Source organism: Apteryx rowi, unplaced genomic scaffold, assembly GCF_003343035.1.
Source record: "Apteryx rowi isolate R43461 unplaced genomic scaffold, aptRow1 scaffold_405, whole genome shotgun sequence".
Lineage (NCBI taxonomy): Eukaryota > Metazoa > Chordata > Aves > Apterygiformes > Apterygidae > Apteryx > Apteryx rowi.
The window spans coordinates 680,244-706,904 of NW_020450580.1; the positions used below are offsets into that span (position 1 = coordinate 680,244).

The 26,661-nt window shown below is 39.2% G+C and overlaps 1 protein-coding gene across 4 annotated transcripts in view; it reads right to left on the bottom strand.

Annotated features, from left to right (window-relative positions):
• The window catches only part of EEFSEC (eukaryotic elongation factor, selenocysteine-tRNA specific), a 132,827-nt gene that overhangs the window by 21,598 nt on the left and 84,568 nt on the right, over positions 1–26,661 (bottom strand). For 3 of the 4 annotated variants that reach the window (XR_003255156.1, XM_026075479.1, XM_026075480.1), the window contains exon 6: positions 22,858–23,014. The exons of the other annotated variant lie outside the window; for it this stretch is intronic. Coding sequence is in view for 2 of the 3 variants with exons in the window: in XM_026075479.1 (XP_025931264.1) it covers positions 22,858–23,014 (157 nt within the window). In the remaining variant the exon portion in view is untranslated. The remainder of the gene's footprint in view (positions 1–22,857; positions 23,015–26,661) is intronic. 4 annotated transcript variants of the gene reach the window in all.

Consider the following 26,661-nt stretch of genomic DNA (forward strand, 5'->3'; position numbering starts at 1 on the left):
TCCAAATATATACTACCTAAATTTGTATACTCTTTAACAGTAGTTAATCTTCAATTAAAATACCTAGAGCAGAAACTAAGATAACTGGTTTGAAAGGTAAAAGCTTATTGACAAAAATGTATTCTTCATACTGCCTTTAATTCTGCATATTAAAAATGTCATTTTTATGACTTGAAAAAAAATCTTCAAGAATAATGAAGGCTAACAAAAGACTGAAGAGCAGTAATTTAAAAAGCTCCATATGTAGCATCCTGATTACTGTATCAGTCCCATTTCCATAACGAAGGGAGAAGTCACCAAACTGCTGCCTGTCCTTTCTGGTGACAAGGAAAGGGCAGAGAGGACAGAGCGTTTTCAATGCATCATCCTTCCGGCTCCAGGGGAAGGACAAGAAGTCTCCTGCAGTACAGTATGTGGGTGTCAGTGTCTGGCACTTTTCTGGAGTACGGTAACCCCGGCTCTGGTGGTCCCTGCACATGTACTTAATTTGGAAGCAGCTGGGTTCAAAAGTTTATCCTCACTTTTTGACCTGCAAAGGTTTCGCGTGTGGGCGTGCACATGAGTGTGTACATCATACCACACAAGCTGAAGATGTGCAGCCACAATACACACAGCGCGAGTGTTTATGTGTATGGTTTTGCATACAGAATGTATTGAATATTTTAAAATACCCTAACATCCTCCAGTATACACCAGATTGATACGCACTGTAAGAGCATTCAGCCTTCCCAGGCCAAACATAGCATTTTAAAATTCAGTTACTTTTTGGAATTTTTTGGCATGATTTCAAAAGGACACATTAATGAAAGATTTTAATTGCAATACTACATATTTAGATTCAACATGCTTCACAGAAAATAAAACAACTGAACTTGCAAGCTGGACCAGATTAATGTCACCTCCATGCCTACCACAGATGCACTTAAGCAATGGATACAATGGCCAGAGAGCTATCTTTGTATTTATAGTATTTTTCATCACAGATGTACAGTGCCAAAGATGCAAGCGAAGCTGGGTTGAACTAAGAGAGGTAGGAAGATTAGGAAGCACAGGGAGTCTGGGAATCTCTGAGAATAGTATGTTTATTAGGATCAATGACAAAAAGATAGTCACAGACCTGATGGAAGAGTCAGATATTAGAAGTGCTGATGTATTCTCCAGCTGACATCTGAATATTGTCTTGAATTGCTCTAAAGCAGTCTACAGTTGCAGGCCAAAACCCCTGATACTAGCACTAAGGAATTATTTTTCCAGACGTGTCATTTTAGAGATCAGCTACAGAAGCAACCCAGTCGGCGTGTATCAGCTGAGCTTCGGTAACGGTGAATGCACTCCTAGGCACATCATACGCAAGACAGAACATCTTCACTGGGAATTTAAGCAGAGATCTAAAATTATTTTATTGCACATTTGGGATGGGATCTGAGCATTCAGGCAGTCAGTCCCTATCACTGGGACAACAGCAACTCATTAATCCACAGAAATGTGACAGCACGGTTGAGACAATAGTTCTCTCAGCACTTGTGGTATTTTGAAATCTTGAAACAATTGTTTACAGAAGCTCTTCACTTGTGTTCATAGCAGTAAGTGCTCTACACAGCAGTAAATCTTTAATAACTCGTAATGTGCAGTACATATGAAATAGTAGTTTGTTTTAGTTAACGACAAAAACCAGCACACATAATGGATAAATAGCGTGAGTGGAGAACACAAATTTTTCAAATGAAACAAGCACTTTGTGTTTGTTGATAAAGTTGCAATTTTCACTCAGAATTATACAACAGTAACTCTCTATTACAAACCAGTTTCAAATACAAGGGGAAAATGCTTTGTACGCAACACAAACCAAATAAAATATGCAGACATAATGGCATAGAAAATAAAAGTTATTTAACAGAACAGCCCATACATCAGCAACTGAAACTGCAAATTAAAACATAAGACGGTGCCCCAGGGGGAACATGCAGCACAAAGACACTACAGAAGGCAAGTCTATGAAGACCAGACTGCTTGACCAATGCCAAAAAATGCAAGCCTCCCTCTTCAAAAGTCCCAGGGACACAAAGTGAAAAGCTAATGATCAGAGTCATTATGTATTTCAAACTTTCTTATGACCTAAAAACCTGTATAAATGCAGAGTTTTCAATGGAAACATTTCATATTTTGCATTAACTTCTGATCTGATCCCCAAAAAGGTGAAAAATAAGGGTAAAAACCCTCCAAGAAAACAAAAACTGTACTTTCATTGTAATATAGTAACCACAAAGTCTAGTGCAATAGTCAAAGGAAACTTCTGAATGGTCTTAGTTTCAGCACGGTACTATCCAACTACTAACCAGCTTTTACAAAATAATGAATAAAAAAATAATTCTGACATATTACTAAAGCAGAGCAAAACCAAAATTCTTTGCACAATAAAAGGACAAGGAGAAAAAAACAGGCTCTCCAATGCGACGGAAGTCACTGGGTTGAGAGCTTTATGTGAGGAGTTTCATCACTTGCTACTATTCTCATAAGTGAACTGGTTCTGTGTGTTTTGTATGTATAAATCTGGAGTAACTCTAGACATTTAATGGCTGAAGTGAGAATACAACAGAACCATTAACTGTTGCTCATACCAACGAAAACTAAGGAACAATCGCTGCCTTATAGAAACCCACAAACCATAGGGCAACTTGCTCTCAAGGTAATAAAGCCCAATGGATTCAGATTGGAAATTAAACAGCCTAATCCTGGGGGGGTTGTTTGTTTGTTTGACTTTTATCAATTCACTGCATCATTTCATCTCTGTCTCAGTTTCCCCCCTGACAAAATATGGTTAATTCTTTATACAAAACTTTGAAATATTCAGCCCCCTTTATCTGAAGAAAAGCCAGATATTATTCATTTTAAAGTTTACGAAGTGTCATTGTCAGTGATACAGCCTGTTCCTTTTAATTTCATATTTAAGCATAACTCCACTGAAGTCTGAAGATCTTGATTTATTTCTGATTCTACAAATTAAAATGAAAGACTTTTCTTGGAGATGTAATTCATGAGTTTAATGTTTCATCAAATATGCTTTTGTTAAGTGCTGAACAGGCACATTACTCAAGGTCATAAACTAAGGCAAATCACAGGCAACTGAGCAGCTCCTGTCCTCCTCCTGTGGTCTCCACGTCTACCACAGAAGGCTAATTATTTTACAACAAAACTTGAGAAGTGTATTTTCTCCCCAGAGCCATATTTGTTCATTGTTTCACTTCTATTTCTGCTTCCAAAGCATGAATTCATGCCTGCAGTTCATATTTTCCCATCAGAACCGCAGTGCTTGATTCATCTATCCATCATCAAGGAGAATCATGCTGTAGGTGAGCTACATCCTTCAGAAGGATTACGTTTTAGTAAATGCCAAATTTAAACCACAACAAAAGAAAATGGATAGAGTTCAGAATTCAAGTAAATACCAGGAATATCTCTCAATTCACCTAAGCTGTTGGTCTTCCAAGGTTGCTGATTAAAAATCAAATAAAAATTAAAAAAAAACACTCTAAATCCTTTATTCTTATTTTTTCTTGAAAAGATATCTACTATCAAGTTCTGTCCCTGCATCCTCATTATGTCTGGTTTTGGCCCATAGTGTCTTGAGCAATATATTTAATATCTGTCTGTATCTATTTCTTCTATAATTTAGATTTAGACTGAAATTCTCTACCGTTAGCCTGCAATTTTGGGAAAGAAGCTGTAAGAAACTCTGGTACACATACACACACTGTTGCAGGATTTTTCTTCAAAACTAAGAGGAGGATAAAATCCCCCCATTAGCTCTCTTTTTTGGAGGGTGGGGGGGAGGGGGAAAAGGTGTTAAACTAACTGAAAAAGGTGTCAACATAAAATGGAAGGTAACATTAGCCAACAACTGCCACTACCATTACATTAGAAGTTGAAAACTGTCTTTAGCACAGCAAGAATTCAATAATGAAGCCAGCTAGATGCAAAAAGGCAGCTCCTCTGAGCCTTACGCCTTGTTCCTACGAAGCCTTGAGCACCCCGCTTACGGCTGGAGCAAGCTCGACGCTTGTTAGGGGGCAGCTAAGGGGAATCCTGTGACGACGTGACCCCACACCAGCGGCAGGACAGCATGCAAAATTCCAGTCCGAGTAGGGTGAACTAAATGTGATCTGTGCATGGTACACAGACACATAGACAAATCAACAAAAAGGACGACGCATTCTACATCTTCCTTAGTGGAATCCTACAACATGCCCTTACTGCCATGACCAACCCAAGACTAAGTGTCACTAGCGGCAGTGGAGAATGGCTTGGGGGACCTTTGCCAGCTGTATCATCTCATTGCAGCGGGAACACTGATGTGTATCAGGCACTTTGGAAAGGGAAAGTCCTGTCACAACAGGGTGTTTACGAGGTGCCACAAACAATGGAGAGTGAAGAAACACTACATTCGCTAAAAACTTAATCTTGTGTCATTACAACTATGAGTTGCTAGAAATAAAAGAGAACTATTCAATCATCCAGACATTTCAATCCAATACAGGATATTTCCTTAAAGCGCATTTTCAGTCACATTGCCAGACTAGTTTTATAAGTCTCAGGAACTAGGTAACCACCAGTTTCTTCCCAAATTTAATCCACGACCCAGAATAAAGGCAAGGGATCAACATATCATTATGGTTCTTTTTTGGGGGGGGCGGGGGGGGGGGGAAACGAACGGACGGACTTTATCAACAGTCAATGACAACATGACTCTGGCTGACCTCATAACTAAACTAAAACGGACCATACTGCAAAAGCCCCAGAAGGATGGGCTTATAATGGCAGGGAACTAGAATTCAAGAGTCCTGTTCACTGCACTGTCATAAACCTGCTGGGTGACCTTTGGCAAGTTATTAAATCTCTCTCTCTCTACTTCTGCTCTGTATCTTTGAAACGCAGATATCCTCCTTCACAGAGGTTAAAAAAAAAGAGGATAAACCCAATCTGCTTGTGAAACACTCAGGTACTAGCAGAAGGACAAACTACCACTACAAAACATCAGGGGAGACAACTTGAAACTGTTGGTATCCATAATACTCATATAATGAATATTGTAATAATATTCACATATGAATATATAAAAGTTCGAACTGTCCAGCTTCGCCCAGAATTATACTAGAAATGAACTCTGCATGTAATATATCCAAATCAAGAGCTCATTCTTCTGTAAGAAGCCATGCCCTTAATCTCTTTGCCTTGTACCGAGACAGTTACAGACAATCGTGTATTTAAGGATCCGAACTGTTTCAAATTCATTCTTACATAGAATGTAGCAGTTTTGCCACTCCTATGTTTTGGGTTTTTTTAAATACTAACGTTATATTTACAGAAAACCAGTATTTCCAAAAGTAAACAGTTTCTTCATCTAAACAAATTAGCCGGTTATGAGGAGTGTGGATCTAGATGTCTAGAGAGCCATGATCATTATGTCAGCTCCACTTTTAGGACAAATTCCAAGACATGCTGACATAAGAGACAGAAGTCATGGAAATATAGAAATAAAAGTCTCAGGGTATTGTTTTATACCAAAACAGATATTTCTATTTTTAGGAGGGGAAAAAAAAGAAAAGTGTGTGCAATGTTGAACAGCGAGCGGTCTGAAAAAGGGAGTTCCCAGACTATAGGATTTGTCAGCCTCACGCAAAATAAAGAAAAACGTGGTTGGTTGTTTTGAAAATCTGGTAGGACCAAATGACCCTGTTAAGGCAGTTAAAGTTTATTCTAGTCTCATATGTTGTCCTGAAGCTCCTATTTTATCTTAGTCACTTCTACAGTCTAGTCTTTCATAACTAAGACACTAATAAAACAGGTCTAACAAACCCAATTTAATAAAGGCAATAAAATTATAACTACTGTAATCTTTCTCCTTTCATGATGCCCAAATACGGTACGTTGGAGCAGCGTTCAGCTCTGAGCAAGGATAGGCGAAGGGGAAAGAGTTATTTAACATTGATCCCATTTAGCCATACAAAGCTGGAAGGAGGCAAAAGGGTAATAACTTAGTGATGAAGAAAATCCAGAGACCTAGGAAAGCATGGCAGCCTCACGAGGTAGGGTTTGCCAAAAGGCTATTTTGGGGACAGACAGAGCTACAAAGCTGCTATTAAGCTTCAATCCCTAAAATAAGCCCATAAACTCGGAAAATATTTATCTGGAAGGGTGGCAGCCCAATAAAAGTTTTATGAATGTTTTAAAAGTGCCCTGTCAAGGGCCTAGCCGCTCAGTCACCTCCCTCCCTTCGGAAAAACAACACATACAAGAAAGCAGGCCCATGTGTCAGGTTCCAAAGGGGCAACGACAAGGCACTTTGAAAAATGGATCCATGTCTCCCACGCCCCTTCGTAAAAGCTAACAGAACAGGAATTCCTCTCTCCCTCTCCTGCCACGCGGTACGTACAGGGAAAAGGCCCTGGCCTCAGCTTTCCCCACTTAAAGCAGGAAAGGGGAATCTCTATAAGCTATCACCTGCCTCAAAGGTTTTCTTCTGAGGCTTTTCTTCTCCTCCCCTTAAGCTATCACCTATTGTGGAAGAGGGGGTTCAAAAAAAAAAAAAAAAAAAAAAATCAGTGTATATAAATAAAGGACTCCATGGGAAAAAAGAAGCCAGTGCATGATATTTACCACAAAGTTTGATTTTAAAGAAGTTGGTATTTTTCTAAAAGCACCCTGCATCCAGAGGCCATAAGAACGCACAGCTCATGCTCCTCAAATGAGACGATCATAGTTAATTTGGAACTGGCTAGACATGGACAGTGGACCAAATGTGAAGAGGCAAGAAAAGTCCATTTTGTACATCCACGAGTCCCATTTTTGTTAACACTTAAGACTGTACTCTGGAAAGAAATAAAAATTAAGAAAAAAATCAAACTGAGGTAATGCAGACAAATACAGTGAATTTGTTTAATTAAAGAACATTTAATTTATTTCCTAAACTCCATGTGAAGCCTGGAAATTTCAGAAAGAAAAGGGATGCTATTTCTTCCTTTTGCCACACATTTCCCTTCCCAATTTCTCTCTCCTCTTTGCCCCATCAATTCTGAAATTCTACACAAAATTAGGCTAAGGGAAAGTTTGGCAAAATCCAGTGGGGAATAATTGTAGGCAACGAAATCAAAATAGGATGGAAGTTAAAAGCCACCAAGCAATGGAAGACTGTTTCCAGCCAACCAGACATTAACCACTCACATTCGGAATCGTTTCCGCATTAAATTAGGTTCAATTATTAGGAGAAACTTCCAGAAAAATTGAACTTCAAATTTAATGTGTTCACAGTCATTCCATTAACCCTAGGCAACGTCATCCGAAAAGGCTCTCTTCATGCGTCACCAAGCGAAATGGCTGCAGGCCTCCCCCCTTTCCCCCCCCAAATAACCTTGTGGCAGAAGGGAACCAAACCGTCGGGCTGCAGCTCTGATGTGCCGTTACGCAGGGCACAAGAGCTCCCCGCCGCCACCCCTGGTGGAGACGTCATGCAGTGGCTAGTCCAGGGGACAGTTGGCAAGACAGATGTTTCCTGTCACCAGTCTCATGTTTGCGCTAAGTTACAGATATTTTTAATGTATTGTGTTACTCCATCTATCTTAGTGAATTGACCATCTTGTAAAATTCTTTTAATTATGTTATTTTCTTTTTATCATCTTCATTATCTAAAGTTATTTATAGTACTATTATCTTAGTTTCAAACACTGGCTATAAACATTGTTGCAACAGTTTCTAGATAGGGATTCATATACATGTATACACACAGACACACGGACACGCACACAACTTATTTTACGACTGCTCTGAAATGCCGCAACATGATTTTCTTTTCCCAACATACTCCTCTACGAAAAAGAATAGACTACACTGAGAAGATCAAATCTGCCTTCCTCAGGGATCTCAAAGTAGTAATTTTCAGAAGATGGCACAACACTGTCCTGTATTTGAAGCCTTGCTGGTCATTTCTTTCTGGGGGAGCAGAGCAACTGCTGAGCCAGTTTGGCAGGAGTAAGTGCTCCGTTAGATTAAGTTTCAGCATAATGTTCTCGATAGGAATCGGAGCACCATCCCGAAAGTGCAATGGGAGGGTAAAACGCCAGCCATCAAGACGGATGGTTTGTTTTTATTTTTATAGAGATTTTCTAAAGCTCAACTTTCACCTCTTCGCCCCCTCCCCCTCCTGGTCTCAGCCACCTCCCATAGCCCATCTGTCTGCTTCATTTAATAGAAACCTCTATTTCCTAACTAACGGATGCATTTGGCTAAGAAGATAATCTCTTTGTGCTCGCTTCACTTGTCACATTCCTGTTATCATATTAATACTGATTAAATACAAAACCCAACATTTAAGTCAGACCCCACACATTATTTAAGAGTGACAAGATGTTCGTATTTTGGCACTTCAAAACCTCAACCAGCATGGAAACGGCCTCCTTCCTCCCACTCAAAACACCTCACCTTCGAGCACAGGTGCCATCCATACGGATTTTTACATGACAGGTTACTTTAACAGTGTTGTCCTATTTTTGGTATCATTGGGCAACGTTCAGGTTTTCTGAAGAAGCTCTGGGATGGTACAAACCTAACCCAACTAAATTACCCTGCTGCTGACGCACCGCAGGTCAAGCAGCCTGACTTGGTGGGTTAAAAGACAGGAAAGGTCAGTACAGATCCCGGCTCTCTGAAATATCTGGTGGGGGCACTGGCAATTCACAGACCACATTCGTGCCTCAGTTTCCCCCATCTGTATGCAAGGATATTTCACAAGCTGTGATGAAGCTGTAAGGCTGGTTTATTAATATCTGTTTGGGTCTTCATGGCTGCAGACCGGAGGTGCTGCAGAAAAATGAAGTACAAATTGCCAGACATCAAATCAGCAAAAATCCAACAAATTCTGGGATTTAAGCCAACTTCACAACATGTCACACGTTAAAAGCAGCCCGTCACATGCATGATAAAGCACATTTCCCCTAACCCTGAGCAGGCATCCTCAAATTCCAGAGCAACTCCACTTATCAGAACTATATTGCAACAAGACGCAGAAGCATTCGCACTGTTCCTTCATCGCTTGTCACGTGACCATCACCAGCCTCTGTGGAAGAGGAAGGCTGGGACAGCTGTGGAAATGAACCTGATGAGATGCACACTAACTCACAGTACCGTTCAACATGTAACCATCACTGACTACTTAAAAATTAGTAACACAGCCATTTATTTATTCAGGATTTAACCTATTCAATTTAACAGACTACCGCTGCCAAGTCAATAGGAGAAGCACAAATTAGTTAGACTTAACCTCAAAGTTCTGGTGAAGTTAATCATGTATGTTACTGATTTTTAAAACTGCAATTCAAAAAGGGCCTCAGTAACATGTGTAAGTCACTAGCCATCTTTGTGTGCAAATATCAAGTCAGAGCATGCAAGCGCAATATTTATTTACATATATTACATGTGCAAATTGTCTATGAGTTATTGAAGACAGAATTAGTCTTCAATCCACTTTGATTACATCCAAGTACTAGTTACAGGCACCTCCATTCTGCTGGTACCTTTCCTAAAGGGGGATGCAACACCTCCTGAATGACTTTGGAGCAGATGAGGTTATACCATGGTCAGGAAAGCTCCCCTGAGATGTCAGGAAGGCTAACCTAACCTTCTGAGATCCGTATAAACAAACAATCGAACATGGAGAGCCTTGAACCGAGGGACTGCTGTTTACCTAACCCCTGAACTGCAGAAGACATCAATCCCTGCCTTATTAAAGAAATGCATACGCTAGCCAGGCACGCCTGCTGGATCAGCTCTCTCCCATTCACAGCTTCTCAGGGGTCGGAGGAAGTTCTAACAGGCCCCATCCCATAAATAAAATCCTTCTGGCTGGTGATAACTAAATTGTATTAAGACTGGCTCAGACAGCTTCAATTAGAAATCATCGATGGGGGTGGACTGAAATACCCTACCTCAATTTGCTTACAGCTAGCCCTTTTCTTTCCCAAATTCTAACTAGCTGGTTAAAAGAAAGTAGCAGGGAATCCATAACATGGTACCACTTACTACATAAGTAGCATGTCTTGAAATCAAAACTACATCTGCATAATGTACAAGTAAAAGCCTTAAATACAGAGAGACGCAGTCAACAGGTCTTAAACAGGAGATTCCCAGCCAGTAGTAAACAAAACCAGGAAACTTCAGATTCTGAATACTACAAATTTTTCCCTCAGAAGTTTACAGGTTTCTCTTTCTTTCTCTCTCCTTACTCACCCTAAAAGTCACCATCTCCACATAATACAAATTTGTCCTTCACGAAAATTAGAGACAATAAAGTTACTTAACCAAAATTAACTTGCAAAACAAAAAACTCTATAGCATAGTCACCTTATGAGTGTGTGGGTTGTTTTTTTGTTTTTTTGTTTTGTTTTGTTTTTTAAGATTTTGAGCATTAATAAAGATGGGTTGTTAATCTCTCTGAATTTTTCCAAATGTCAAATAAAAATGATCTTTTTCTGTGCTTATAAGAAGCAAACTCTAAATGAAAATCACTCCTGCTTTTCTTCCAGCACATCAAGCCTAATCACATACTTAAGGGTAAATATATTAGTGAAACATACATTGATCAACTGGACAGTAACAGTCAAATTATTCTGTTTTCACAGGTGAGAGGTCCATTTGATTTTTCACAGGACTTACTGGTGAATATTAAAAGATACAAATGTTTTAGTACTTTCTCCAAAAGATTTGATTTCTCTTTGGTCTTCAGCATGGCTCAGCCAAGGCAAAGAGGTTCTCAGAATGTTAAACTTCATAAAAGGAAGAAAGAATCAAGAAGGCAGAGCCTGGATTATTAAACCCAAGCTTAAGTTTCACTTGAAGTAGCAAACGCACCAGTAATACTAATTTTAGTTTTCCCAGGCCGCATTGAATGTACTCCAACAACTTTGTAAACACTTACAAAATCTGTACAGCTTTACACAGGCAAAAGCCAAAGATCTAGTTAAAGTTTTCTTATAATTTCCCTGTTTCAATAAAACCGTACTGGTGCCCTGTGGTTGCTCGCCTCTTGTTCAAAATACGTCTCTTCTCAGAAGCTTGAGCAGCCAAGACCCAGAGAGGGGAATATATGTACCTGAAGGCCAGAAAGCACAGCTGAGAGGAAGCCATACCTGAGCCATGTCTAGTTAAAACTGGTCCTAGTTGTAAATACAGCCTCCCCTTATACATGTCTTCATATACATTCAAAAAATGTGATTTTGGTGACAACTAGAAAAGAAATGCATCTGCCTTTCGTGCAATATTAGTTTGGTTTTTCTTCCTGAAAATTCCTTCACGTTCTCTTAACAGTCCTGGAATAAAGGCTGTTATTACCTTTTTTCCATTAACCAAAACTTCAATCCTGCTCTGAAAGGTCACAGTTTCAATATAGAAAAAGGAAAAAAATAGCAAAAACAATTATGTCCTCAAAGTACCTTAGAGTATCCTTAGAGCGTAACAAGGAAAATATGAAGAAAAACTAGGGCAAAAAGTCACAGATTGGAGAACTAGGTATCAATTTCCACATGACCTCCAGAGGGACTATAATCTTCGTACATCTTCTGAAGAGGTACTTGTGAGAACAGTCGATTGTAATGAGCCATGAAAAGAAAATCCCCAATTCCTGACATACAGCCTGCTTCTGTCAGCAGGAACTTTTATTTTTTAGCACATTTTCAGTCCCTGAAAATGTCTTTTCTCTCCTGCTAACAGTGTTACCTGGCACGCGCTGCTTGGCATAGCCCGTGTTACCATTATGCTAGCTTGCAAAGAGAATTTACTGCAGTCATAAAGAAAACAAATGCATGTTTTGTGTTGTATTCATATTATAATACCAATCCACATGTGCGGACACTTTAGGAATACTTAGTCCTTAGCCTAACATGCCCATACGCTAAGTGGTCTAAGTAGAGAAAGGGAATGTTATTTTCACAAATAGAAAACTGAGAAGGTAAGCAAATGTATTTGGAAATGCGTAGCTGGCAGCAAAGCCAGGAACTGAATTATAAGCCTCAGGTGCACAGCAAAAGTTCCTCATTTATATCCAAAGACAGAGACAGTTAAGGACAAAACAGCAAAGTAACTGAAGGGATGTCATAGGACCATTTTCTTGCTTCAGAGTTCTATAGTTTGTTTGTTTGTTTTTAAATATATATATATATGTATGTATATATATTTATTTTATTAAAAAAATGCAACTGAGGCTGCTCAGGGGAGAGAGAGGGACGGAGAGAGATGGGGAGGAGAAAGGGGGACAGAGAGACAAGGCAGATTAGGGTAACATCAGGAAAATGAAACTGGGTAACTAATCAGTTGAGGCAGATAGGAACAGGTTCTCCAAATTACTAAATTGCCTTGATTTCCTAATCTGCAATAGTTGGAGGGAAGAAAAAAAGGAGGAAGAAGAGAAATTGGGGGCTCAGAGGTTTAAAAAAAATCTATTCTGATAAAACCCACAGCACATAAACGTATGCAATATGGAATTCTTATGATTGAAGTTATAACCTCAGATATTATTAGAAGAAAGACTAAGTCAGGATGATGGTTTTCTCTACTTTACCTATAACTTTTATTCCAGGTATTAAGGATTTTCTGCAGCTTTTTTTTTTTTTTTTTTTTTTTTTTTAAACGCAATGACACCACAGTTACAGCCAGGAAATGCTTTTGTTATGTTGTACAAAAACACTTTACAGCTGACACCCCTCTCCCCCATCAAAACAAGCCCAGTGAAGCTCCAGTTATTTCCTGTTGAGCACTCGAATTGCTTTGTGAAAACACAAACCAAAGACTGCTTTACACAGACGTCCATAAAATCAATGCACGCTTAAATAAAACTATTTCTTGTCCCAGAAAGAAAACTTGGATCAGTCTCTCAACACTACCATTCTTGTCAGGTGACATTTCTCATATCCGCTAAACACTGGCTACTGTTACATGTCAATACTTCAAATTACCAACAATTTGCAAACCACAAAGAACGACGCTCCCAGGAAGCCCTCGTCGTGCATGTTTTCACTCAGGCTTCACAAAAATATCAGAGCAAACACTGGTGGAAGGGGAAGGGCCCAAGGGATGAACACTCAAAAATCATGCAAACAAGCCCAAACACTTTATAGAAAGGGAGGAATGTCTCCTTCCGAGATGGCAATCTGAATGCATGACCTATGCTTGTGGAAGCTGACATTTAACAGGATCAAAGTTAAATTACATAAAGGTTTGGAACCCAGTATTTTCCACTCAAATATTGCAGAGTCACAAGTGAGGACTCTAACATCCAAAGACAGTAGTCCATTTTGCACACAAGGAAGCAGAAAAAGACGAAGGAAAATAATTCCTCCTTTGAAGTTGTATAAATTAACTATAGACCTGGGAATACCATCTAGATCTCAACTTCCACATCCTGGCTCTAAGGAAACAAGTTAAGAAGGGGGCTCTTGGACACAGCTGCCCACTAGAAGGGGGACAGAATGAGCTGTTCCCAAAAAGATAGCAACGAAACCTCATGTTCTACCTGTGCCCAGAGTACTTAGCAGTCATTTCTCATTAAAATGAGTAATCCTTTGAAACAAAACTCCCGTTAAACATTTGAAAGAGTAGAGGCAGTAATTATAAAATGTGCAAGTCCCCAGCACAATTTTTGGAGTGCTTCATGATCACTTTAAAAGTATTGTTTTTTGGCAGTCTCCTGATGCAGACTAGTCCCGCAACTGGATCCGCAGGGATCTTCTGAATCTCCCATATGTAGCTGTATTAGACATCAACTAAGCCCTTAGCAAGAAAAAGGTCTCCTCCCTCCCAGAGGTACAGCATTTAACAAATGAGTGGCAGTGAACTTCCCCCATAAAAGTAAAATTAGGATTTCTGTTAATTATCAGACATATGTATTTTGTTACACTTCTGAAGAAACCATGCTTGGTCCCTTCAGTACTTTTTCAAGGCATACGCTGAAGCATCCCAACACTACAGTGGAAAGTATATGGCTTCTTATATTGAACTAGACTAGAATTAAAACAAAAATGAAAACTCCCACTTGTTCTAGGAGACATAAGGTATTTAGGAGACCTTTTTTTTTGGTGTTCTGATGTTGCCTAGCAGATTTGTACAAACACATAGTAAAACACACTGCTAGCTATATTCTTTCTCCAGAGAAAAAGAAGCATTCTAACACTTGAAGTTACAGTGAAAGCGTTGAATTTGCAAAATGAAACACCTAAAAAGACAATGAAGAGCAAACAGAATGTAGCACATGCATCCTGCTCTTGTGTGTGTATGGTATGCTACCAAATTAAACTTCTGTAGTATCAGAGAAAAACTGATCACATTGGATTAGAACATGGCACAGAACAAACAGTTTGCAACTTTGAGCAGCATAAACCCAGTGAAATCAAAATTAAATGCGGAATTTGGTCTATATGGAATAGGATATTCGAGTTTGCAGTGGATGCAGCAAGGTCTCTCCACTTAAAGTGAACAGTATTCTAAATGACAATGTGGCAAGATTTTTAAAACTTGAATACAGTTTTATTCTGCAGTTGTAACTTTACAGGACTATGTAACTATTGCACATGAAACATAGGGTAGGATTATTATTATAGACAAAATAACCTTGCTCATTTCCTGATTGAGTACTTAATTTTGCCACCCACTAACATATTTTCCTTTTTCCTACAAAAGGATAACTTACAATAAAAGAACTCCTTTTAACAAAGAATTTCCTAAGCACACTAGGCAAAGCTTATGGCAGCCTGATGGGGTGGTTTACACGAAAGCAAAATGAAGCTGCAAGATATTTGATAATTTGGAAAAGGTCACTGGATAAGTTAGTGGCAGTGTGATGGCAAATACGAGCTGAGAGTGCAGCAGCCTGCTTAGCTACACCAATTACCCGACTCGTCCTTGCCAATGATCTAGACTGCGCAACAGGGACCAAGTAGCTTACAGCAGCTGGCTCTGGTGATTATTCAAAAGTCAGCAAAGTAGCAGCCCTAAACATGCAAGATGTTTCTTTTCTGCCAGGGAATGCAGCTTTCAACAATAACTACAGTCCCCCAAAATAACAGAGCCTGGATTAACTGGGGAGATGCATGACCACAGGAGACCCTACACAGAACTAAGGTTATAATAAGCAGCATTACCAGCTCTCAGTTTTACCACAAATCTCAAGATAAGTGCACTTCTTTTGAAATCCCAGATCCTAAAAACATGCAACCGGGCACATATCTTAGTTTAAATTATGCATCTAGCCCTCATGGCTTAGGAACATCTCATATATGTGACCCGAGTTTGCTGTGAGGGCAAGCTCACTCTTGTGCAAGGACAAGGTGCTTCTCTATCCAGGGCAAGGAGAAGGGTTCACTGAACATTGCTCTTTACCACTGACTAGCAATTAGTCACAGAGCCTCATGATTTTTCCTGAAGACCACCCGTAACACTAGCTTCCAGGGTGGTGCCATAGTCACTGGTATGTGTGATGAGTAGGGAAAAAACACTAAGACTACATCACGTGATGCAGGAATACCAATGGCCCTTCCAATTACAGCAGTTAGCGCTGCTTGTGGGAAGGGTATCTTTTAGGTATAAAGTGTTTTTGTTGAAGGTCAATGACGTTTTTTGGAAGTTCCCTTTGCAGAGACATAAAAGGGGTTTTGGGGGAGGAAAAAAGCTGACTCATCTCATTCCTTTCAATTACTCAAAACTGACTCTAGTTCCATAGGAAGATAAAAAGCCAGCAAGATCACTGCGCAGCCTGTACTGTGCCCAATCCAAGGGCTCACAGAGGAGCTGGACCTTTTTCTTCTCCAGAGGCACTCAATAAATACTGCTGTGTCATCAGGTGCCTGATATTTCTATCATCAGTGTCTGCTCGATCCCAGAACAGCAGCCTGCTAAACATATGCTATATTCTATTTTGATATCCAAAGAGTCTTAACCTCCCCCGGGCACACTATCCACTGTAGTGGACAACGATGCTGCCTGTCAAACCAGTCTGTACGATCCATCCATCACTCTTCAAAGCTCTAACTTTAGAGACAGACTCCTGCAATTCAGTCATTACTGTCAAGACCAAGATCTACTGATAGTACCATGGATGAGGAAGAGAAACAGTTAATAAATTAACACTTCTTTGACTTCTGTTTTCATTCCAAAGGAACATGCACAAATCTTGGCTTTGATTCTGCAAAAAAACCCCTCTAAGGTCAAGAAAACTGGATATTCAGCTCCAAAATCAATATGGGCTTGCAGGATGTCACCTCTTAAAAGGTAGATTTGAGTTCTTCCGCCCAACTTCTTCATATAAATGCAATATAAATTCCTAGTTCTTATGTGGTCACCAGGAGATTTACATCACTACAGCTTAATCCACTCAAGAGAGGATCACATAGGGAAGTGATGCTTCCCTGGCAACAATCCTCTCCCGCCTCTGTCCATACTATACTAGCCAACTTTCACAAAAAGGACAGAAGGAGATTTGTGTGAAGTACCCCTTAAGGATTTTAGGTTTTGTTTGTTTTAGAGGGTAGGGGAAGAGAGACTGTGAAAGAACAAGCAGAGCTAATCTCCAGCTTTTAAATAAAACACAGCTACACGGATTTCTTTGCCTTTGGGCTTTTGCTTCTCCTCTTAACTGAAATCCTGTTCAGCCTCACCTGATACTGACAGGGATGGCAACCTACCAGACCCTTGCAGCCAACAATCTTTTTTTCTTAGGCCAAATGAAATTCAGGCACATTTAAAGTCCATGTTTGCCTAGTCTGTCTCCTCTTCTAATAAAAGAAAATAAAAAATTATCTTATTTTAGTGCAACACAAGCAAAGAATTCCAAATGCCAAGATCTCCCACAAAGAAAGTATGCTGCTTAGTGACAGGATGTTTAGTTATTCTCAGTGCAATGAAAAAGTTTAGACTGCCCTATTCCTGCTGATGTCAGTAAGGACAGCCCTCCAAATTACAGAGTTTGGAATATGACAGGTATTTACTATTGACTAAAAGTTCATCTCCTACAGTTGTTTAAAAGAAGCTATAACCAATACGCCACAAATGCTAGCTACATTGGTGTGCATATAGTAGCTGAGAGCTATCAAAAGAAAGCGAGACACCCCTGGAATAAAAGGAAAATACAACACAATAAAGATATCCCCAAATGGAAATTATGGGAGTCCATGGGATGCACAATTATTTTTCCATTGCATGTTTCCACCTTTGCACAACTCCAATATCCCTAATGCTATTTAAACTCTATTCATTTGATTTCCTTGTTTCTTAAGTGAAATGCTAAGAAATAACTTGTTTGAGTCCAACTTTTAAACCCACAATTTTCAGCTGGGATTGAAATTAGGCAGAGCAGCACTGGTCACCTACAGTTCTTAAATCAGTGCTTTCCCTCTATATCATTAGGAACTTTACAAGTCAGCACAGAATCCAATCCAATGAATGAAGCTAGATACAGAAACACCACACTGAAGACACGGCATCTCCACAATACTCTAAGGAAAAGGGAAAAACAATATTTAACATTTCTACCCTTAATTTCACATAAAAATGAGCAAGTCTCAAGAACAAAAGCACATTGGTTAATTCTTACCACTTTACATCATCTTATACCAACACCGCAAGATCCCAGAGGCACTGGGACCCCTGAACTAAGAACATCATCCACACTATTAGCTGAGAGCAGACTTATGATAAATTCAACCCTTCTACCAAGGCAAGAAGCGGAAACAGTGAAAACAGACTTGCTCTCTCATATGCAATAACACTTATAAGTGGAACACTTATAAAACTGGCAACAGTAGAAATGGTCACAAACAAGTTTGTCTTCACCTGTTGTAAGAAACTTAAGACTACCGTTATCCTGAACAGGTACAAACAATACCAAAGTAAAAAAGCTCGCATTCCAATTTTCTCATTTGTATCTCTGCCTGTGAAGAGTGTGCATTTTATTACATTTAAATTTGCTCAACTCAGAAATGTGCTGAACTGTTATGAATTTGTTAGATATGCACCGCTTCTTTTGCATTAAGAAATAATGTAGCTTTTTAACACATCTCATGTATAGCAATTTTTATTGTATTGAGCTCAAAAAGAGAAGAAAAAAATTGCAGTCAAACACACCACAGTGCAACAGAAAGGACAAATACTTTACTAACAACTAGATGGTAAAGGCAGAGTCAGAAAGGAAAGTGAACTATGTCTGAGATATCAGGTATGCCCCAATTAGATTTTAAAAGCTGCTGCATTTTACAATAATTAAACGCAAGACAAACACAACATGCCAGAACCAATGAAATTGGAATATCTAGAGCTAATGTGTTAAACGATGTCATGAGACTCATCAAATCAGATTATGATTTTGCAAACCAAGCTGAGTTTGACAGAGTAAGTTAGCAGAGTTTGACAGGGTAAATTCTTGGGCAAGAGAAGTTACAAAATCAGCAATTAGCATTAAATTATTTAAATGATTCACTGAACTTTCCTCTGAATTTCTTATCCGCTGGCATGACATTCCTAGGTGCAACATGTTGAAATAACCATCTTCCAAAGACAGTCATTGGCAGATTTTGTCTTTTTTTTAAGAATAAGACACTTAAACATACAGTTTCTGCCTTCTCAAACTTGTTCTTGATTTCAGAGGTGGACAATACTTTTCACTCATTCACCCGGACTGTATAATGCAGTGCTCCCATTTACAACACTAACAGCTGCTACGTATCACCTATCTCAACAAGATGCGCTTCATCAGTAGCTCTGTCCCTCTCACACACACACAGACTCACTGGCATAACTTACAAAGCAGTGTTGTTTAAATTTGCTTTTAAATTCTGTTTAAGCAGCTTGTTAAACTAAGCTGTAAATTCACAAGAGTTCTGCTTATGTCCCCTTTTTTATGTATTTGATTATACAACCAGTCTGAAAACTAAGTCATTTTGTAGAGTAATAGATCTTGAAACTTTCTCCTCTGTTAAAACACAAATAGCTCCACAACCTAGCCCTACAGAATAGCAGATTTGCCAGCAAATGCACATATATATATATACACACACATATATTTATATTATTTTTTAAATCAGACAACACTGTAAACAGTGTAGAAAGTTATATCTTGTCATTCAGGCAATAAAAGTTTATCTGAACATAACAACAGAAACCAGGTGAAAAATACATTGTTTTTCTAATTTCTACCACCCTGGGGATTTTTTTTTTTAAAAAAAAACCCTGAAACAGGCACTAGAAAACATCCAGACTAATCGACATATGAGTACTCTCAAAATGGAACTTCAGCTTCTTCCTCTGCAAAGATGATTCTGCAGTGCAAGAAATCTCTGCTAAGTAACATCTCTCAATAATCAAGCTACACTTTGCTTTGCTTTATATCATGCTATTAGCCTTAGTTCTACCTCCTTAGACCACCCGAAGGGATTCTTCTTCATTATACTCTTCAAGTACTTTCGGATAATCGTATCTCCCACTTAGACATCATTTAGCCAAGTTTCATGCGTTTCTTTTCATCTTCTTTCCCTCATAAATCAATCCCTTCAGCCTCTTCAGCATTCTTGTTGCTCTTCCCTGAATTTCTTCCAAATTGCTGACATCTTTCAGGGGCTGAGGAACTTCCAATTGCATGCTGTGTTCTAGACACATGGGGTTTTTTTTTACTCTAAAGGAAGATAACTGAACCTTTTCAAGACGTATCAATACTCAAATTCTGGAATAAATGTAAATCAGAGGTTTCATGGCATTTTTCTCCACAATAGACAATTATTATCCCCATTTTACAGAATTAATTACTGTTGCACACAAGTAGTGCCAGAAAAAGAAACAGATCCTGTGTTCTATCATTCCCAGTTCCAAGGTCTGCCAAGTTTCAACATACACAAGGTCCCTGAACGGAGATCTGTAGTCAAACGCAAGCCATTTCCAAGTGACAAAGGAATAACGCACGGAGACCCCAACACTTCCCCATGTGAGCAACCATGGGGCTGGAGGCTGCCGCCGCCAGCAGTGGTACCAGAACAACCCCTGGAATAGATTACAACGTGCCACGTTTCACTATTACCTTAAGCAGTCAAGGTGCATGTCTCTGATACATCTACCTGATTTTTAGAAACAAACCTCTAAAAACAATAAAAGCAGCCCTCAGCTCTCATAAGGTTAACTACCCGAACAAGCTACTCAATTCCAGAGGTTAAGACTAGTTTTAAATAAGACAAGACTGACTGACTGCCAGGCTGAGGCAGTTCAAGGCAGTTTTCGACTTGCACATTTCCTTCCCTTCCCTCCCACTCCCTGATATATTTGTGAAGGAATCACTGAAAAATAAAGAAAGTCAAAAAAAAAAAATTAGACTTCTTCACAAAAGGAATCTGTACAACAGAAAACGCGTGGAACCAAGCTGAAGAACAGGGGGGAAGGGAGAGAAGAATCTGATCGGTTAAATTTAATAAAAAACCTGAAAAACCCACAAACAGGATGCAGACGCATTAGAAAAGCAACACTGACCTAACAATGGAATGTGAACTGCAGTTGACTTAAACAGCATCGCGGCAATAGCCCTCCCCCTCCACCCAAGCCTTCGACTCTTAAAGAAACAGTTATTTAGACCCTTCCAAAGTTGGTGGGTTTTTTCCCTGCTAACCATGCTTTGCTAGATGCTATGAGTGAGCTGATTTAGCTTATTGCCTCTTCTTTCCGGAGAGCTAAAGCACCCAAATTTGATCCAGGCTAAAGAAAAACAAAGTTACGTTATTCTGCCTACCTTACCGACAGACTAAATTCAAATATTTTGCATACATATTCTTCTCATTGGAAGAGCAGACACCATAAAGGACCCTCTGTTTCATGATCTACTGTTAAACATCAGGAAAACGTAATATGAGATAAGGAACGCCTTGGTGAAATGGATCATTTCTTTCCACATCAACTCAACTTTCAAACTAAAAAGCCATTTTCTAAATTTGGGTGCCATTTTCTTAACACAACCGCTGGTTCACAGTTAAAGTTCCTTCTTACATTGACAAAGATGGCAAAGACTCCTCCCTGTTAGGCTTCTCCCTGTCCTGTGAAGAAGGGTTTGCTCAATCCAAAATTTGGAAACGGCAATGTAAATACCATCCTCCTGTTGTTCTTCTCCTTCATAATATTTTTGTTCCCAGTTTACTGTCCTTTACTCAGCAAGCTCCGGGTAAAGTCCTTTTCTACACCCAGTGCTCCAATACACGGCAAGAATAGACATAACACCAAACAATACTTGCTAGATAATAAACAGGCAGTAAAGGTGACATTTCAACAGCGCCCATTAAAATGTATACGCTAGCATTCACCTGTAGGTTCCTATGGCCGTTTTCACCAAGCACCTCAAAAACTGGATCTCCCACAGGAGCAACAGATATGCCAGCTGCTCAGTCTACCACCTCTACAGAACAAAAGGTACCAAGAACACTACATTTTTAAAGGTGTCATCTTGATTTTCAGCTTGAATCCTTTCCAGCGGTGTGGTCCAGTCACACATTATTTCACCGCCTACTGGAAGCTACCTGTCTTAGCGAAGGCTTAAAAGCTTTTCCACAATAGAAAAATGAAAAACATACATGCACCCAGTGCAATTTCTTTCTTTAAGTACGCACTCTGTTTGCTAATTAGGCTTTCAGTCCTACTCGCAAAGTTGGCCATTTGGTGACAAAACTGGAATTATTACAGCTGGGATAGAAAACAGGAGCCTTTTGCTTAGTCAGAAATTCTTATCCGACAAGTCAAAAGAAAGATGATTTGCTAGGGGCCAAGTTTAATGCATTTGCATCAAAAAGTCTGAAGTTAAATGGAGAATAGTCCATCTTTGGCAAGAAATCAGGAAGCTTCAGTTTTCTCTGTAGATCAACCGGTATGTGATCGTTTGGTGTCGTACAACATCATGCTTCCTTTTCTCCCCTTGTACAACAGAAGTAGTTTTGCTCGTCTGCCCAGAGAGAGTGGAGGATTAACTACTAACAACTGGGCTGAAGACACTAGAGAAATGCAAAGTACTACTAGCATTACACTACTAGAATTGTTAAAATATTATCCTACAATCTGAATTAAATGAAGCACTTACTGCTGTTCAGAGGCTCAGAATAACTCTTCAGCCTTAACAGAAAAGGAAAAAGCAACAGTAATGACGCTTCTTATAAACTCTAGCACCCATCATTTCCCACGCTCTAAGCTAAGGAGGCAGAATCCTTGCAGTAATTCATCAAGGATGAAAAATACAATACTACATAAAATTGCAAAACCAAAAGACACAAGCCATAAAAAAATCCCTTGAGATCCCTAAAAACTCATTCATTAAAGTGCTTGCAGTTTTTGCTTGAAGGCAAGTTAGGTAGTAATAACATACAGAACAGAGCCAACCTAAGGAACCTGCATGCAGAATGCTGTATTTAATAAGTAGCTACAGGTAAAAATGATCACAGGTTTGTTTTGCTTCATTTGCTCAGGATGGCTCTGTTGAAAGCCATACATATTTTAAGAGCAGAGAGATTTCCACAACCCTTTCTGGGCACAGTGTAATTCCTGTGTTACTGATACTTAAGCAGAAGTCATTTTGAGACCTGCGGTTTTTTATATGCAGATGTGGCTTCAGGCCACTCAATCTCCTAAGTCACAACCACCATCATTTAATTAAAGGAGAGACAAACCACCAAATAATCAATGTCCACATGGATATGAGCTGATGCCACAACCTTTAAGAAACTATTGGAAATATTCAGACAGACTTGCAATATGGAAAGATCCTCTACACTTGACACAGATTAGCGTTTGTTCACTGAAATTATGAGCACCAACCTGGAATTCGGATTTTAAATTTGCCGCTTTGTCCAAAGCCACCTTCTATCACTCCATCTTCTCCTGTAGATAGTTTCACTTTTAGACCCACAAAAATTTGGATGTTCGTTTCCTTTTTAAACAATGAACGACCAATCACACTGTAATCATCCATCACCTGCAAAAGAAATACGACTTCATGAGTCTACAGCTTAAAGTGACAAGAGAAATTATACCTATGAGATGCACTATAGTTTGGTGACTTTTACCACCCTGCCTTTGGAAAACCATTTACCCTCTAGTGAACAAAGAGCACTAGATTAGCCATCTAGAACAGCTCAGTTTTAAAGGCAATTTGTGTCCAGAACTATAGTAGACTACAGGAATTAATATATTTCTGCTTTTACCTCCCTTTTTGTAATATAGGAAAGGGGAAACCTGCCTCAATGTGCTGTAAAGATCAGTGAACTAAAATCTCTTATTTGCTTTGAAATCTTTCTGTGAAAGGCACTTAAGTACCAACACACACAAGAAGTTTATTCCACTACTTATCCTACCAGCAAGTACATATCACCTACATAAACATTCTGTCTCTTAGCTCCAGAACTGCATTCCAACAGCTGCACTTTCAAAGAGGTGACAGAATTACTCAGTTTCTAAATACAGCCTTTTAAATAGTCACCTTTACACACACATTGATTTGTTAAACTAAAAACCTTACGACCGTTGTATCCGATTTTAATTTCAAGGTTTGTAACCCAGTGGGAAGAACCATTCCAAGTTCGGATTCTTAATTAAGCTATCAGAAACAAGAGGCAGCAAGGTTGGTAGTTAAGGCAAGATTAACTATCCTCCCTTAGGCATTACAAAGTATAAGGTGCAGTCAAGTGAGCCTAATCCTGTAGGTGTGAATATCCTTGTACCCTTAACGCCTGGAGTTACTCCACCTTGTAGCTAGAGCAAGAGCCTTTATTTACTTATCAGAAGAAATAAGGGGGTAATATTTAAATTTTTGTGATTTTTTTTATTGTGGCAAAAGTTGCTATTCTCCTCCTCATTCCTTAGGACCAATTTTTAGTTAAACTAAGAGTTTCAAAGAGGAAAATAACCACAAATAATGGTCAAGAGGTGCAACAGATTTTGAATACTCTTTTTATTCAGTTTAAATTATGACTCAAAGTGTTGCAGGTTTATCAAAAGCTACTCTCCTTCCCTGAAGCCTCTTCCACAAACAGTAGTGGATATACGCATAGACTCAAATCCCTAGCATTCTTTTTTTAAATTTGTTACACAGGTATGCACATACTTTAATGCCAAAAGACTCAGTTCACAGCATAGCAGTAATTCTAGCATCATAAATTCCAATTTTATAATTGTTTAAAACAGGGTTCACTTGCTCAGCTCTAACCATCCTTGAAAGGGTCAGGCAGTACCACAGAGAGCAGTGGCGGCACCAGCATCCCCCAGACCCCATCCACATGCAGGAACAAAAATATCTGCAGCCTTTCTTCCTTCTTTCACATGGAGATGATAACAGCAGAAGCAACTCTCAGCTGTGTAAAGTCAAGCGAGTAGGCAGAGGCATTCAGATGTCTGGACAGCATTTGCTGCCTAAACATCCATTCCTTGCCTTTTTGCAAAAGGTCAGAGTTTGGGGCTGCCTTTTTTTTTTTTTCTTTTTTTTTTGCACGCACTCCTTGGCTGTAGCTTGTGAACTGTTAATGGTAGTATCACAGCTTGGCAACCTCTGGCTTAAAGTTAAAACTGAACATCTTTTATTAGAGCAACTGATATGGTTGGAGGGAAAAAAAAGCTTTCAGGCACATACGCTTTTCTTTGGGGTTGCAGTAGAAGCCTAGCAGAAGCAGAAGCTGCTAATTCAGACTTGAGAAAGCACTTACAGACTCAAAAGATTGTCATTTTTCCAATTGTATCAACTGCTCAAATAAAAATATTACCTCTCCCTATAAATCTTTTATTCCTAAAGCAGGAATTTCAAAACTGAACATCCCTCTTCTCCACTGCTAGCTACTTGCTTCTCACCGTTATATTTGAAATATAGATGGTCTCCTATACTCAGTAAGGACTTTTCCATATATCTATTATTTCCATAGCTATCCCTCAAAATGGGACAGGAAAACAACATAAACCACAATATACATACTGCCCCCCCCCCCAACAAGACCTTCAAAGTTATCTTTAACTTAATTAAAAGACTGAATTGTAGGGTCATACTAGCATGGTTCAGTTTAGCCTCCCTGACAAGGCTGTCAGAAAAAAAATTCAGAATGATTTCTGTGAACAAGTGTTGTATGCATCATGTACTTCAGAGTCAACCAGCAATGAAAACCTAAAATTAATATATGTATATGATAATAAAAAAGTTACCATTTAAGTGTGTCATACTCATTTAATGCTTTAAAACAAACAAAACAAAAAAAACAAAGAAACCTCAACACTCCTCTTAAAAGTAAATGTTCTTTTTAGGGCCTTGCACTTGTATACTAATTCTAGCACTGCAAATGCAAAGATCCTGGGCCAAGGAAGTCATCTGCTTTGTTCCTTTCACTGGGCTGGTCAACCTATAAGAAAACTCCTCCTCTAGCTAATTGTTAATATTCTGTCCAAACCAACATTATTCCTTGGGTATTGAAAAAGGCTATTTCAGAAAAAAAAACTTGCTTTAACAGCTCTAAGATAATAGGAAATCAGCAAGTTGTTTGAGTGGCAGTTGGAAACAAAACCTTCATGTCCTGGAGTCTCAGTCCCCCACACTAAATATTACACACACACAAAAGGGAGAGGAGCAAGCGAGAGATTGGCCTCTCACCAACCGACCTCTCTGAGGACGACTAAATGATGAGAGAATACCTGGTGTAACAAGAACTAAGATAACTGATGACTCTTTGCAGTAAGATAAATGAGTGAAGGGGTAGAGCTCACAGGTAATTGCTATGAAGGAGTCCTCAACTGTAAGACAATTTTATAAAAATAAAAGAATAATTTTTTAGTCTTTCTTTGTAGAAAGCCACAGAAATGCATGTTGTTCTCTCCAACTGAAACTCAACACTTCCAATTACCTTACCAGCAATTTACCTCCAATCACTGGATTTTAAGTTAATCTCCTTTGAGTTCTCAGAACATCTACAATGGCAATCACTTTGCCTATTAGCTGAATGGCCTTTTGGGAGATCTTTCTGCTTTTCTCTCTCAAACGCTCTTTTTTTGTTATAAAATATTATTAACTTAAAAAGCCAAATGCCGCAAAGACAGTAAGGGATACGTAGTCTGTTCTGAAGAAACAGCAAAGGGCCTAGCAGTGAGGGCAGACTAATTTTATTAACTTCAGGGAAACTTCAAAAAGCTTTAGGGCTTTAATGCCAGACAGAGACGACCCCAAAAGTCAGTTTAAGTGCTGCATAAACAAAGGATTAGGACAAGAAAAAGCTGAAGGCTCCTTGCATTTCTTGTTTATATTGTCATATGACCTAGTGGGAGTGGGAGAGGGCTGCCTCTCTGACTTTAATCCCCCATGGTGTACAGTGGCGTTTCAGTTCACTGACCTACATTACGATAATATTTTTTTAAATTTATGGGCAGAGGTGCAGCATCAAACTCACTTAAGGACTTTAAAAAAAAAGGGGGGGGCAGAGTGGGCGGAAAATATCCAGAAGAGAAATTTTTCTGGCTGGTATCATCTCCCTCTCTCACTGAGGTTAGATCAGCAGCTTAGAAAGGGATTTCAAGTTCAAAGGGAACGTCTCTGTTACTCTTGTTTTACGGCTTAGACCAGAGGACACAATAGCACCGGGTTTATGAAATATC